We start from the raw sequence: 15,457 nt of genomic DNA, 5'->3' as shown, positions 1-15,457 counted from the left end.
CTGGTGATGAATAAAATTTGCATATTTAGAAACTGTTTGCAGTCTGATTTCCTCTTTCCCCTGCCACCGCCCACCAGTCCTGCTCTTCACTTGTATACTCTGCTGCTCTCATTACAGTGACACGCAGCTCCTTTTCTCCCCTCATATGCTGGGTTTTCTTTCATTGTGCCTATACTTCCCCCACCATCTCAGACAACCCCCCCCCCCCCCCACACACACACACACAAACACCTCTAGGCCTAAAATGCTCCACATCTTGGCCACCTTCTACCTTGTCTGCTGCAGCCTCTTCTCATTGCCTTCCCCTCCCCTGCTGTTCTCCCCCTCCCCTCAAATTCCAGTTCTTGGTCCTGCTTGCACCCCAGTTTTCACATCGTACTCACATGGGGAGTTAATGTGAAATAGTGCTTGTCCTTTAAATTCACACCCAGGCTTTGCAAGAGAAACTGGAATGATTAAAACAAAACAGTATGGCACAAAACAAATGGATTCAAAACTGGCTAACGGACAGATCTCAGAATTGTAAATGAGGAACCTTCCCTGAGCGTGTGTGTGTGTATAGTGGGACCGTGCAGGGATCAGTTCTTGGCCTTACACTATTTCACATTTTTATCAGCGAGCTGGAAGAAAACCAAAAAGTATCACCTATAAAGTTTGCAGATTGCCACAGAGAGTGGGGGGGGGGGGGAGGGTAAATCACAAAGGGGACAGGTTCCTGACAGAGAGCAGTCTGAGTCGCTTGGTGAGCTGGGCGCAAGCAAACAATTTATGGTTTAATATGGTCAAATGCAGAGTTATGAATCTAGAAACAAAGAATGTAGGCCACACTTGCAGGATCGGGCACTCTATCGTGGGAAGCAGGGACTCTTAAAAAAAAGACTTGTGGGACTGGTGGATAATCAGCTGAACCTGGGCAATGCTGTGGCCGAAAGGGCTAATGCAAGCCTTGGATGCATAAACGAGAATATCCAGGAAGAATAGGGAGGTTATGTTACCTCTGTAGTTGGCTGTGGCATGACCATTGCTGGACACTATTGTGTTCAGAGAATGATTAAAGGACTGGAAAACAAGCTGTACAGTGACAGAGTGAGCTCCTGGAGTCGATTTTGCTTTGCAAAGGGAAGGGATGTCTTGCTCATAGTCTATAGGTACCTATGTGGAGAACAGAAGTGTGATACAGGAGGGCTCTTCATTGTGGTGAACAAAGGCATAAATGCAATGCACAGACAATCCAGGAAGTTTTTAAAGAGTGTTGGGGACAACTTTCTGGTACAAGTGCTGGAGGAACCAACTAGGGGCTGTGCTCCTCTTGACCTGCTGCTTACAAACAGGGAAGAATTGGTAGGGGAAGTAGAAGTGGATGGCAACCTAGGCAGCAGTGACCATGAGATGGTTGAGTTCAGGATCCTGACAAAAGGAAGAAAGGAGAGTAGCAAAATAGAGACCCTGGACTTCAGAAAACTAGACTTTGACTCCCTTAGGGAACTGATGGGCAGGATCCCCTGGGAGGCTGTTATGAGTGGGAAAGGAGTCTAGGAGAGCTGGGTGTATTTTAAAGAAGCCTTATTGAGGGTGCAGGAACAAACTATCCTGAAGTGCAGAAAGAATAGCAAATATGGCAGGTGACCAGCTTGGCTTAACAGTAAAATCTTTGGTGAGCTTAAACTCAAAAAGGAAGCTTACAAGAAGTAGAAATTTTGACAGATGACTAGGGAGGAGTATAAAAATATTGCTAGAGCATGCATGGGTGTAATCAGGAAGGCCAAGGCACAATTGGAGTTGCAGCTAGCAAGGGATGTGAAGGGTAAGAAGGTCAGGGAAAGTGTGGGACCCTTACTGAATAGGGGAGGCAACCTAGTGATACATGATGTGGAAAAAGCTGAAGTACTCAATGCTTTTTTTGCCTCGGTCTTCACAGACAAGATCAGCTCCCAGACTGCTGCACTGGGCAACACAGTATGGGGAGGAGGTGAGCAGCCCTCAGTGGTGAAAGAACAGGTTAAGGACTATTTAGAAAAGCTGGACGTGCACAAGATCTGCACCATGGGTCCAGATCTAATGCATCCAAGGGTGCTGAGGGAGTTGGCTGATGTGATTGCAGAGCCATTGGCCATTATCTTTGAAAATTCGTGGCGATCGGGGGAGGTCCCGAACGATTGGAAAAAGGCAAATATAGTGCCCATATTTAAAAAAGGGAAGAAAGAGAACCCGGGGAACTACAGCCTCACTTCAGTCCCCGGCAAAATCATGGAGCAGGTCCTCAAGGAATCCATTTTGAAGCACTTGGAGGAGAGGAAGGTGATCAGGAACAGTCAACATGGATTCACCAAGGGCAAATCATGCCTGACCAACCTGATTGCCTTCTGTGATGAGATAACTGGCACTGTGGATATGGGGAAAGCAATGGATGTGATATATCTTGACTTTAGCAGAGCTTTTGATATGGTCTACCACGGTCTTGCCAGCAAGTTAAAGAAGTATGGATTGGATGAATGGACTATAAGTTGGATAGAAAGCTGGCTAGATTGTCGGGCTCAGTGGGTAGTGATCAATGGCTTGATGTCTAGTTGGCAGCCGGTATCAAGTGGAGTGCCCCAACGGTCGGTCCTGGGGCCGGTTTTGTTCAACATCTTGATTAATGATCTGGATGATGGGATTAATTGCACCCTCAGCAAGTTCACAGATGACACTAAGCAGTGTGTCCTTGTTGCCAAGAAGCTCAACAGCATATTGGGCTGTATTAGTAGGAGCATTGCCCACAGATTGAAGGAAGTGATTATTCCCCTCTATTCGGCACTTGTGAGGCCACACCCAGAGTATTGCGTCCAGTTTTGGTCCCCCGACTACAGAAGGGATGTGGACAAATTGGAGAGAGTTCAGCGGAGGGCAACGAAAATGATTACGGGGCTGGGGCACATGACTTACGAGAAGAGGCTGAGGGAACTGGGGTTATTTAGTCTGCAGAAGAGAAGAGTGGGGATTTGATAGCAACCTTCAACTACGTGAAGGGGGGTTCCAAAGAGGATGGAGTTAGGCTGTTCTCAGTGGTGGCAGATGACAGAACAGGAAGCAATGGTCTCAAGTTGCAGTGTGGGAGGTCTAGGGTGGATATTAGGAAACATTATTTCACTAGGAGGGTGGTGAAGCACTGGAATGGGTTACCTAGGGAGGTGGTGGAATCTCCATCCTTACAGGTTTTTAAGGCCCATCTTGACAAAGCCCTGGCTGGGATGATTTAGTTGGTGTTGGTGGGACTAGGCAATCACAATTGTCCCTCCTGGCCATGTAATGGATGAATCAATGCAAAGCTTCCCCATGGAGACAAGCCCTGGCCTAAACCTATTTGGAATTCAATGTAGAACTTGTCCGCACAGGAAGTAAGAAGCATCCTTCTCTGTGAATGACCATAGTCATAAAGGGGTTTAATGTGCTTTAAATTCACACCAGTAGCTAATTGGATTTAATTCCACACACCCCCCCCCCCCCCCGACAAGCCCTGAGTTAATTCAGTGCAATAGAGGTGTGTAGACCAATTCCGTGCCTGTCTCTGTCTTGTTTAGGGCTGCCGTTGTGGTTGGACTAGTCCAGGAGGTTTAATCAGGTGACATAATCTTTACTGAATGATGACCCTTCAGGTCCTGGAGACTGCAGGGCAATGCTGGGGGCTTGACACCTCCGGCTCTGGTCCGTTTTGTTAGTCGCTGCCACCAGAGGGCCCACTGTTAAAAGAGGGGAAGCTGGACTCGTTTCCTTGCTCTCTGGGTCTGCTGAACTTCCTGGGTCAAGTTGTTGTTGCTTCCTTCCCTTGTGACTGGGAGTCGGGGCTGAGCAGCTGCTGCTGCTCCCCAGCGGGGTGTGCGCGGGGAGAGCCCTTCCCTAGCGCCCCTCTGTGCCCAGCCGGGGGGACTTTCTCCGGGGGCTGGAACCAGCTGCTGAGCCGGAGCCTGCAGGTGAGGGGAGAGACCCGGGGGAAGGGCTGGGGAAGCTGCTCGATGAGAGAAATCCCAGGGAGGGGGGAGTCTTGGGGGTTCTGTGTTTTAAAAATCTGGCCCCCTAGACAAGCCCGGAGGGGCCACTTGCGCTCTGCAGGGCTGGGGAAATCCCCCCAGTATTCCAGTGCGGATAGGGATGGGTTTGCTGTGTCAAACGTGTCAGGTCTAAAGTGACTTGGCCTGGTTGGGTTTGTATAAACGTTTCCACACCAACCCCCTTCCCTGTAACTAATGGGATAGATCCCTGGGAAGGCTCAGGGCCCTCCCGGTGCATTTGTCATCTGCGCAAAGTGGCTCACGTGGGCTCTAGATGTCTGTGGGACAAGAGGCTCCTGGGCATTCCGCTGCTGCAGAAATATTTGTGCTTCCGAAATGTCTGTGTTTCTCTGAAGAGCCAAGGCAAGTGTGAGAGAGAGACAAGCTTTCAGGCTTACCGGAAGCTCTTCTTCCGGGCAGGGAATGAACTCGGGAGCATCACAGCTAAATACAAGGTGGAACGGATTGTTTCACGTAAGTAGTTAATGCCTATACAGATGTACACAGAACTACATATGCTAAACAGTCTGCTCCATCTAGGGTGACCAGAGCTCCTGATTTTATAGGGACAGTCCCAATATTTGGGGCTTTGTCTTATATAGGTGCCTATTACCCCTACCCCCCGTCCCGCTTTGTCACCCTTGCTATCTGGTCACCCTAGCTCCATCTTGTATTTAGTTGTGACACTCTGAGTGAGTTTCCCAGACCTGGAGCAGAGCTCTGGGTGAGCCCCGAAAGCTCGTCTCTCTCGCCAACAGAAGTTGGTCCAATAAAAGATATTCCCTCCCCCACCTTGTCTCTCTAGTATCCTGGGACCGACATGGCTACAACACCATTGTTTCTTTAACTAGGTCTCTATTTGATGCTCTCATGACATGTGATCTTTTTTTAAAAAAAAGAAAGAAAAAATCTTTTTCTGGGAAGAGAGAGGGCTTTCCGATTTCATCCAAACGGGCCATAATGTGAGCGCATCACCCTTCCCAACAGCATTTTATTAGTGTAAATAAATAGTTCTAATCAAGCCTTATTGTCCCTTTCTCAAACATGCTGCTTGGCCAAATCTTGCTGCCTTCAGCTGCAGAGCTATGTGTTTTGGAACTTTAACGATCACTAGAAGAGATCTGGAATGGTTTGGGGCATGGGAGTGGGGTGGATGCATATACATGTCAGTCTTATGTACTTTAAATTGCCTAAAAGATTGTACAGACAACTGTAGAACCAGTAGTCTTGTAACATGCAAGCGAGATAGTAAATGAAATCTGATTGAGTATACTTAGCACCCCACCCTCATGATATCTTAGTGACTTGACTGAAAGCGGAATCGATTTTGATTTTATTTATTTAGGAAAGTTAAACTGATTTGAAAACTGTTTCAACCCCAAGCACTCCATCAGACAGACCTATTTTCCTCCCTGATTCAACAACACTCTTCTCTACAATAAGAAGCTGGGGAAGTTCCTGATATACCCGGAGATCACCCAGCCAGCCCCAGTATACCTGGGCATCGTTCAGCCCAGCTGCCCAGCAAAAACAGGAGAGAGGAGACACACCGACACTTCTAGAATTAAAAACAAGCAGATTTGGCTTGGGTTCTGATGTGAGGTGTGGGTGGGTACGAAAGGAAGAGAGATCCCATCAGGCCTTGCCTGTGCACCCTATAGAAACACAATAGAGCAGTTGTTCTTACCTATGTGGGGATCAAATATTTAATAATGGACTCTTCAGTCTAGCAGAGAAAGATATAAGATGATCCAATGGCTGGAAGTTGAAGCTAGACAAATTTAGACCCGAAAGGAGGTGTATATTTTTAACAGTAAGAATAATTAATCATTAGAACAACCATCGGTGATGGTGGATTCTCCGTCACTGACCGTTTTAAAATCCAGACTGGGTGTTTTATCTAAAAGCTCTGCTCTAGGAGTTATTTTGGAGGAGGTTCTCTGGCCTGTGTTACACAGGAGGTCAGACTAGATGATCCCTTCTGGCCTTGGAATTTGACTCTGATAAGAGGGACTGTTCATTGAAACATAACAAATTAAGGCCTCATAGCTTATGAAGTTAATTGAGACAGGTTTCCCTCTTTGCTCAAAAGAGAAGAGGCTGATCTGATGTGAGAAATACGTGCCACAAAATTGCTACTGGATGAATGAGGACAACCGGAGGATGCAATTTCTGTAAGATTCCCCTTTCATCCTTCAAAAGCTGCCTCCCCATCTGTCCCTTGCCTTCGTCCAAGGCCGGCAGTTTCTCAAGGCTAAAAAAGCAGAAATTGCTGCAAGCAATCCCAGGCTGGAATTCACGCCTTCCTTGGCGTAGTGTTTTGAAAGAGAAGCAAAAGCCATGGGCATAATGGCAATGTTTCCAGCTGGGTTTAAAATATGAGCTTGGGGGGAGGGGGGGGAGATGGGAAGGAGCAATGAATGGGGAGGGAGACTCCAGGCTCCCAAACCTGCCCAGCTCCATTCACTGCAGCACCCCTTTGATTTGGCTCATTTCTAGCGTTTGGTTCACAGACTCAGATACTGGGAGGTTTAAAGATGTCTCAGTCCTGGTAGGAGGGGCCAGGTCTGTGCTGTAATAAAGTGACTATGGACTTTCCCAGCATTGTAGAGTCCGAACCTCTGTGTGCAGGAGACAAACGTGGGGGGAGTCAAGGTGTGAAGTGGACTAAAACGCCCTCTGATGCCTCCCCAATCACCTCTCTCCCTGGCAGGCTGCAGAATAACATCCGTCCAGTCCAGCCACGTCATCCCAGAAGCTAAATGGCTTTAGCACAGCGTATTCAGGTAGGAGATTTTCAGGGAGCTGCTGCAGGGTTTGTGCTGGACAGGGAGGGAGCAGGGCATACACAGGAGGAGGGAGTGGGAGGTGGGGATAGATTGTGACAAACCTGCTGGGACTCTAGAGAACAGGGGGAATTCCCCCATCTGTGGACCAAGAATCAAGCCGCGTGTCCAGGCACTGAAAAACGTATCGGACTCCTGCTAGCCACAGCCCTAAGCTTCCTAGCCAGAGGTTAATACAAAGAGGAAAGGGGGCAACCAACCCTTCTTCCCATGTTCAGCTACTGGAATTCCTCCTGGAAAGCTGTCCACGGACCGTACTCATGGGCTCCATTTCCAGGATCTGTCTCTTATCTAGTAGCCACACGATGAGCTCTGAAGCAGTCTGCATGGGGATCTCTGCTATCCGATCCCTTTCTGAACTTCCAGTTCTGGGGCGTTTCCCCTAACCCCTCCCCCCCCCAATGAATAACTCCCGTGCAGCTTCTGCTACTGCTCAGAGTTTCACAGTGGGCAGCGGCAACAGCAGAGAGTTTCTGATGCATTTCTCAAATGCCCACAGAGCTCTGAAGAGCAGCCTGGAATTGGCCAGCAGAGATTACTCTGGAGCTGCCTGTCGGCAGACTGGGAAAAGCAGCGCAGCAGCATGTGGGGGCCCAGGCCGAATCATTTCTTATCTTCCAGACTGGTTGGGAAGAGCATTCGTTTTCATGATATCCTGGCTCTCTGAAGCCCTGTTGCACTGGTCAGAGCAGTGCCAGATGTTCCCATGTATGCCACGGTGGCTTGTGTGGGTCTTTGAGCAAGGTTTTAATTCCATTTTCATATCCATCTCTTGCTATTGTGTGTGTCTGTGTGGTGGGCCTGGTAAACTCCTGTACCACACGCAGATCTCTGCCGCTTGAGCTAAAGTAACTCCCTTAGCTTGTGAGGGCAGTAGCCTATTGCATTTTTGAGGGCCAGCTGCCAGAGGGGTGTATCTAATATATTGGCCCAGTGGGCTGCTATTAGCAGGCACAAATAGCAATCTGATCTATTGGACCAGTAGCGGGCACAGGCAGCAATTCAAATGATGCTAGTGAGTTTCTCAGGCTCTGCAGAACAGCTCTGAAACAAACGACATTCTCTTTAGCTTTCTGCTGCTACCAGGGAAGCTCTGAGCAGTGCCGAGGGGCCAAAGCCGGCTGTCTTGCCAGCGGAAACACGGCTGCGTCCGACCCCCCCCCCCCTTTCATAATCCTCATCTCAGCCGGACAGGCTGGGAGTTTCGCTTCCCTCTGAAATGAGAGCAGCACCTCTTGCTTGGCAGGGAAAGGGCTCTGCTCTCTGGGGCCGAGGGGGATTTTTCCAGCTCTGCCTGTGACTGAGCTGATGGGACTCTGGCTGGGGCAGCAGGTTGTGAGCAGGGGACTCTTGTTGTTGATGCAGATGCCCATGACCTTTGAGGACGTGGCTGTGTATTTCACCAAGGAGGAATGGGCGCTGTTGGACATGGGTCAGCGAGCCCTCTACAGGGACGTCATGCAGGAGAACTATGAGAATGTGACCTCACTGGGTAAGGATTCCTGTCTCCTAGGCATGTTGATATTTGAACTTTTGCATTGCCTGAATTGACCTCTGCTCACAGTTCTTCCCGGTCCCTTAGATTTCAGTGGGATCAGCCCCATAGCTCCCTTTCTACCTGGACTTCACATTCTCTAGGGCAGGACTGTGTTTGTCTGTGCAGTGCCTAGCACAAAGGGGCCTTGGACCTTGCGTGAAGTCTCTAGGTACTACAGCAATCCAAGTCATTAATAACAGAGGATTTAGCAGCTTATAATTATGGTGCACACTAACTCCCTGGCCTTCTCCGCACCTTGGCAGATTTTAATACTCCGTCTGACTCACCGGGTTCCCTACCTACTCCAATGTGCTTGCCCGACCTCTTCTTACCCCGGAACTGCTGTACTCAGTGACACCGCTGCTCAGTACCGGGTTTACCATGGCGCCAGTGGCGCTATGGCACCGGGCCCAGAGTCAGATGGGGGCCCCGGCCAGCCCGATCCCCCGGCCGGCTGAGCCGGCCAGGAAAGCTGCCCCCACCCCTGCTCCGCCCCGCCTCTTCCCCAAAGCCCCTGCCCCTGCTCTGCCCCCACCCTGCCTCTTCTGACCCCTGCTCCACCCCACCCCTGCTCTGCCCCCACCCTGTCTCTTCCCACCCCTTCCCCTGAGCAACATCCCGGGGGACTGCAGCAGGGGTTGGGCCTGCCCTGCACTCACTGGGTGGCGGAAAGTGGAGCGACCCGGCCCCAGCCCGCTCTGCTCGGCCGGCTTCCAGCCGCACTGCCGGTGAGTGCTGGGGAGCGGTTCCCCCCTATCTCCCAGCCCCAAGGCTGGGAGCCAGGGGAGCGGAGCGGGCTGGGGCCGGGTCGCTTCACTTCCTGCCACCCCGTGAGTGCGGGGTCGGGCCCGCCCTGCAATCGCTGGGCGGCAGGAAGTGGAGCAACCCGGCCCCAGCCTGCTCCGCCGGCTTTTGCTGGGGGGCGGTTTCCCCCTTGCCCCCCAAGCCTGGGGAGGAGATGGAGCGGTGGGGAAGGGGATGGGGGAAGTGGGGGCAGGGGGGAGAGGCAGGAGGGAAGGAAGGGGTGGGATGGGAAGGAGATGGAGTGGTGGGGAAGGGGCATAGGATGGGGAAGAGAAGAGGATAGGGGAAGCGGGGGCCCAGCATGCGGATCCCCTTGGCAGAAGCTGGGGCTCCCCTGTTAAGCAGGCCCATCAAACCCTCACCCTGACAAGCCCCACCTCCCTTGCATCTGTACCACCCCAATGAGCCCCCCCAGACACCCTCCCCACTGAGCCCCAACCACCTACACCTGGACCCCCACCCAAATGAACCCCACCTCCTCTGCACCCAGACCTCCCCACCCCCATTGAGCTCCAACCACTTTCACTTGGTCCCCCCTGCAGACTCCCATTGCCCCTGCACCTGGAACCTCCCTGTGCATCCAGATTCCCCACTGAGCTGCCTGCACCCAGACTGCCCCACACAGAACCCTCTTACCCCTATGTGGATCCCCCCACACTAAGTCCCTTTGCACTTGGATCCTGCTGCCAGGCTGAGCCTCCCTGCTCACATCTGGTGTGCCTGGCACAGAAGGGGCAGGGCCCCAGGGTGTTTCTGTGGCAGGAATGGCCCTTGTGCTGTGCCAGGTCAGGTGCAGCCTCACTGCCAAGTCCCTGTCCCAGAGGGGCGGGGGAGGCTGCAGGGTATTCTCCCACCTCCATGCAGCCAGTAGCCTGTGCTCCCCACTGCCATGGTGGAGCTTCCACATTTTTTTTTTTTTCTTCAATAAATAAAATTGCAGAATTTTAAAATATACACAGAATTTGATGCAGAATTCCTTCAGGAATATGGGGCGCTGGACAGCTGTGATGGTGGGACTGTGAAGGGGGTGCTGGACAGTAGGGGATCTGTGGGTGGGGGAGCTGGGCAGGGGGTATGGTGTGCAGGGTGCTGTGCAGTTGTGGTGGGAGGTCAGCGGGAGAAGTCTCTGGGCAGGGGGTGCTGGGCATAGAGATCTGTGGGGGAGGTCTCTGGGTGAGGGGGCACTGGGCATAGAGATCTGTGGGGGAGGTCTCTGGGCGAGGGGGCGCTGGACATAAGGGGAGGGCATTGGGCAGTGTGGAGGGGGCACGCTGGCAGTGCAGGGCTGGGCAGGCCAGTGTGCATCTAGCAGTTGTGGGTTTGTAAACAGTGCCCTTGTGCTGGGCTGAGTGGGGCCACTCCCGCTGCACTGCGCCTCATTGCCCCCAACCGGCCCCTCCCTCTGCGGACCACCCCCCATCACATGCCCTATTTCCCCAATGGGGGCCCACAAATATGTTTGGCGCCGGGCCCACAAAAAGCTAATCCGGCCCTGCTGCTGCTCCTTCCCGCTGCTCCCTCCCACCCCTTACCACACTGAATCCCGCTCACTTGTGCGCACTGGTCCCAGCTTCCCTCTGACTCTCCCCGGGGCCCTCATTGTCCTCGAGAAGGGGATCGTGGGTGGAATCTCTTCTCTCTGGGACACACAGCTGCCCTCTCTTGTCTTTTAGGGACCTCTCTGAGGAGTCTCTCGCTGGCTTTGTTCACAGCAAATAGTCAGTCTTGGGACCAGCCTATCACCCTCCCCGTGCCATAGAGCCACGACTGCAGGCCGTGAGGGACCCTTTGGTACAAGAGATGGGGCTGGCAGCCGGGCATGCTCTGTTAGAGCCCTGCACCCTTTCAATTCGGGTCCCCCATTAATTGGTCATGGTTCAGAATAATTGCAATAACCAATCATGGTTTGCAGCAGCCCAAAAGTCTGTTCATTACGCTTCCCCAGCCCATATGGAGATGGGGGAAGGCTGGGTAGCAACTGAGGGAGACCCTAGAGGGGATTCCAGGTTGGCGGGGTAGTAAAAAGGAACCCCTCTGAATATTTGACTGTGTTCATTAGTAGTGTCCTGCGGCTTTGAAAAGATGGCTCTGGAATTATACTGTTTTGACTGGGCTAGAACGTTACATTTCAAACTTTGTTACCCAAATATGTAATTCACCCTCCTCTTACAAGGTTAATTTTCCCTGGAGCAGGATTTCTGATGTCCAGACCGGACTTGATCTGTCAGCTGGAACAAGGGGAAGAGACGTGGGTCCCAGATCTCCAGGGCTCGGAGGAAAGGGGGATCCGGAGAGGTGCCTGCACAGGTGAGGATTTGGTTCAACTGATGTGTAAATCGTCCATCTGTGAAGGAAACAGCTGGGATTCCCATGTAGGCCCTCTGAACTCCCCCAGTTTTGCTTCATGATCAACCAGATCAGGAGGATAGCCAGCAAGTCCTCAGCTGTCATTCCCACCCATTCTAACTGACACCTTGCAGTAGCTCCTTCCCCTGGAGCATTCACATGGGATATGGAAGTGGAGTCGGTTCAGTCTTCCCGTTTAGGGGGATTTGGAACCTAATATTTCAATTTCCCCAACAGCTATTTTGATTTGTTTCTGAGTTTGCTTTCCCCCGGCACAGGGACTGACTCTGGTCTGGATTCTCTCCCTATCTCAGCAGGTGACAAGATCTTGTGTAAGAACGAGGGGGAGAATCCTCAGCAGGAAGGGCCTGCACAAGTGGAACCACACGGGATGGTATTGGGAGGATCCAGAGGAAATGTTCCTGCACAGGGAGAAGCTGGTGGGAGTCAGAATGGATCAAAGAGGCAGAAGGAAAAGGACTCAAGGAAGGGACAAAGTAAATCCACTTCCCATGAGGGTGGTTCCAGAGACAGCAACAAAACCATGGTCCAGCAGACTGGAGAGATGCAGAAAATATGCATAGACTGTGGGAAAATCTTCAGTTGCATCTCGCACCTCATTAGACACCAGAGAACCCACACAGGTGAGAGGCCCTTTAAATGCCCCGACTGCGGGAAAGGCTTCGGTCGGAGCTCGCACCTGGTTGTACATGAGCGGATCCACACGGGAGAGAGACCATACAAGTGTGACGAATGCGAGAAAAGCTTCAATCAGAGCCCACACCTTATTAGACACCAGAAACTCCACCTGATGGAGAAACGCTGTAAATTACCTGCCTGGGGTGGAGTGAATACCGCATTTCCCAGTTCCTTGAGTATCCAGCTGCCTATCGTTGGGATCAGGGGGCAGCTGCAGGTGCCTCCGGGCTGCTCGGTGAATCTCTGGCTCTGCCTCCTGTAGCAAACCGCAGGCAGAGGAGGAGAAGCCCTGATCAGTTTTTCCTCATTGCGGTGCTGCCAGGCCCCTCTGCCACTTGCCAGCCAGGTGGTGGTCAGGGAAAGAAGAACCCAGCTCCCCTAGACACTCATCTCTGGGGACTCAAATCCCTTTCCACTAACCAATTCCTTGAGCTGAGCCACCTTTCTCAGGGCAGAGACCTGTCTCTGCACCATCCTCTGGGACTTGAGCTGGGCCTCCCCCGCTTACCGGCGTTCATGTGGGGTGGGTGCCCCAGAGGCCCTTCCCTTGCAGGCTTTCGGAGGAAACCAGGGAGATCAACTGTTCGGGGGACTAGGAGAGGAAGAATGGGCAGCGAACGGGTTGCTGGGAGTTTGAATTGGGTGACTGAATTAGCAAGTGATCAGGTGCTGAGACGGGATAACTCTGCACTAGTTGGCCAGAGCTCATTGCTGCAAAGAGGAACACCAGCTCGAAGGAAAGGAACAAGGTGTTGTGTGCCAGGATCACGGTTACTGTGTGCAATAATCTTCCCACCCATGAGCCACCAGCAGCTCTGAGGCCAGCACTTAGGCATTTTAGTCGGTCAGTGCAGAGTCGCAGCTCCAAAGAGTCGATTTCTGATGTTGGGTTAAAATGACCTCAGAGCACCCTGGGCTAAAAGGGTAACTCAAGAATGACAGCGCGGGGGGTTCCTCACTGGGAATCTTCGAGAGAAAGTAGAGACCAGTCATTTCCTATGTGTATTTGGGGTTTGCAACAAGCAGTGGGTGGTGGGAAAGGAATGTGTGGCTTATATTTATCTCTGGGGAAATCACTGGGGTATTGAACAGTAATTATGCCGATTCTTTGGAATGTCTAAAATTAGTGACTAGTATGGGTCACTGACAGTCCAGATCTTTGCCCTTCCTGTGTCCTTCCCAAACGAGCAGAGTGGGGCTCAGTGAGGAGTCCCGCTGTGATGCCACTCTGCTCACTGGGGAATGGGATTGATTCTTTGATGCCCGTTGCCCATTTCAGGTGGCGTTTCACCCCCTCTGCGCTAGTTACTCCCTCTCCCAGAACTCTCTCTCTGTCGCACTTTTTTATTTCTATTTCGGTAAATAAAACCTGCACCTAAAGATGCTGTCTGGAATCCTCTGTGGTTGTTTTTTTTTTCACTGGGAGACCCTTCCACTCACGCTGATTTGAGAGAGGGGCCTGGGCCACTGCGACATCACCTCGGGGATGCACACACAGCTCCTGTCTGCCTTTCTACCTCATGTGCTGCGGGTGCTTGCCTGGGAATCTCAGCAGCCGGCCTTTCCTCCCAGCCCTGGGGCTCAAACACTTCTCCTCCACTGCAGCCTTCTTCCTCTCCCCTGTGGTTTTTCTCCCCCACCTCAGATCCCAGCTCCTGGGCCTCTCCTTGGAAGCCTGACCTGTACCTCTGCTGTCATTTCCAGTTGCTCCCTTTTTGCTTGGCCTGAGGCCACCTTGCACTGTGGTGCCAGCAGGAGCAAACAGTGCAGAGCCCGGCAGGTGGTTACCATAAAGATAACCCAGCAGGGATCCGGACCTCTGAGGTCCCCCTGCTGAAAAGGTCATGACTGTACACTCTGCATGGACTTGTGCATGGGGACCACAACTAGGACACAAGGCAGCAGCTGGTACATTATTCCTGCACCCCAGCAATGGCCCTGGCTAGGAGCTGAGTCCTGGGGCAATTCAAGTGACGGGTTAATCTCTAAGGCCCTGAGTGGTTTGGGTCCTGCTTTCCTCAGAGCTCTTTCTTTCTCCACGTGCCATTGCACCAGCTGAGACAACGGAGCTCACGTCTACTGGGTGTACCCAGGAGGGGGACTCGCTGCAGGGTCATGCTCCTCCCTGGAGGGCTCTGATTCTGGAATTTGCTTCTTGCAGCCCAACAGAGTCACTGTCCCTGCCTGTTAGGTTCTGTGCCAGGCCCGTGTGGTCTCCCCAGCGGCCGGGCAGTGAGGGTGTTGAGGGGGCGCTGATCAGCTCTGATGGGAGGTCACGCAGCACTCGCAGAGGGTGAATGGTTCGTGCTTTTAAGTGGAACCCATGCAGCTGGGCTGACAGAATGGGTCCATTCTTACAGAAACCCAGCTACCTACAGAGTCAATCTCCCCTTTAAGAACCTGCGTGTTTGAGCCTCTGAGAGACCTGCGCTGACCGGCCTGTCAGCCTGGGATGCAGTCGCTGTGGGCTAGATACCCACAGGGTCTTGGGTACTGTGACACTGGGCATCACCGCACTGAACTTCTAGGCACCTAGAAAATCACCGGGATGCACAAAGGCTGAGTTAGGTGCTCAGGGCTCCCCACAGAATGGGATTCACAAAAGCTGGCCTGCTAGTTGGCTCCCTGCCTTAGCTATGTAACAGGAGATGTCCAGGAGATGGGCAAGTCCTAAACCCTCCCCCCCTCCTCCTGCCCCCCCCCACCCCAGGGGAGTTCAGCACCTACATGCGAGCTGGAGGGAGGCAGCTGTCTGTGATAGGGTTTCTCAGCTTGTAAACCCGCTTGTGGAGAAAAAAGCTCTCTTGTAACTTTCAGCCTGGTGGTTGGTTCACTCCTCTGGGATGTGGGAACCCTCCCGTCTGGTGAGGAGAAGGGATTTGAACAGGGATCTGCTACAGCTCAGGCGAGTGCTGTAATCACTGAGCTGTGGAGTAGTCTGGGCAATGTAATTTAAAGAGTTGGGGTTTTTTAATAGGCCATTTTATTTATTTAGTGTACATTCCTGCTATAATCATCACCCCCCAGAAACCAGATCCCCTCGATGAGTCTGGCTAAGAAGGCACTTTACATGACTTGTATAAAAGTGATGTTTATTTTAAAATGTGAGTTCTTCACTCTAACACGAATCCAATACGAAATGTGCAGTAGAAAGATAAAAAGGTATCTCAGCTAGGGCCCAAGGCAGAGCCCAATGG

General features: G+C 52.1%; 1 protein-coding gene across 1 annotated transcript; it reads left to right on the top strand.

Annotated features, from left to right (window-relative positions):
* Window positions 1-3,823: 3,823 nt before the first annotated feature.
* LOC135887701 (zinc finger protein 436-like) lies at window positions 3,824-13,638 on the top strand. Its single transcript, XM_065415430.1, has 5 exons — window positions 3,824-3,950; window positions 6,742-6,814; window positions 8,240-8,366; window positions 11,409-11,522; window positions 11,876-13,638. Exons 2-5 carry the CDS (start codon window positions 6,791-6,793, stop codon window positions 12,520-12,522), a joined length of 912 nt encoding a protein of 303 aa, XP_065271502.1. The 5' UTR covers window positions 3,824-3,950; window positions 6,742-6,790; the 3' UTR covers window positions 12,523-13,638.
* The last annotated feature ends 1,819 nt before the right edge of the window (window positions 13,639-15,457 follow it).

Source organism: Emys orbicularis, chromosome 13, assembly GCF_028017835.1.
Source record: "Emys orbicularis isolate rEmyOrb1 chromosome 13, rEmyOrb1.hap1, whole genome shotgun sequence".
Taxonomy (NCBI): domain Eukaryota; kingdom Metazoa; phylum Chordata; order Testudines; family Emydidae; genus Emys; species Emys orbicularis.
This window is presented reverse-complemented; position numbering and strand designations above follow the sequence as displayed.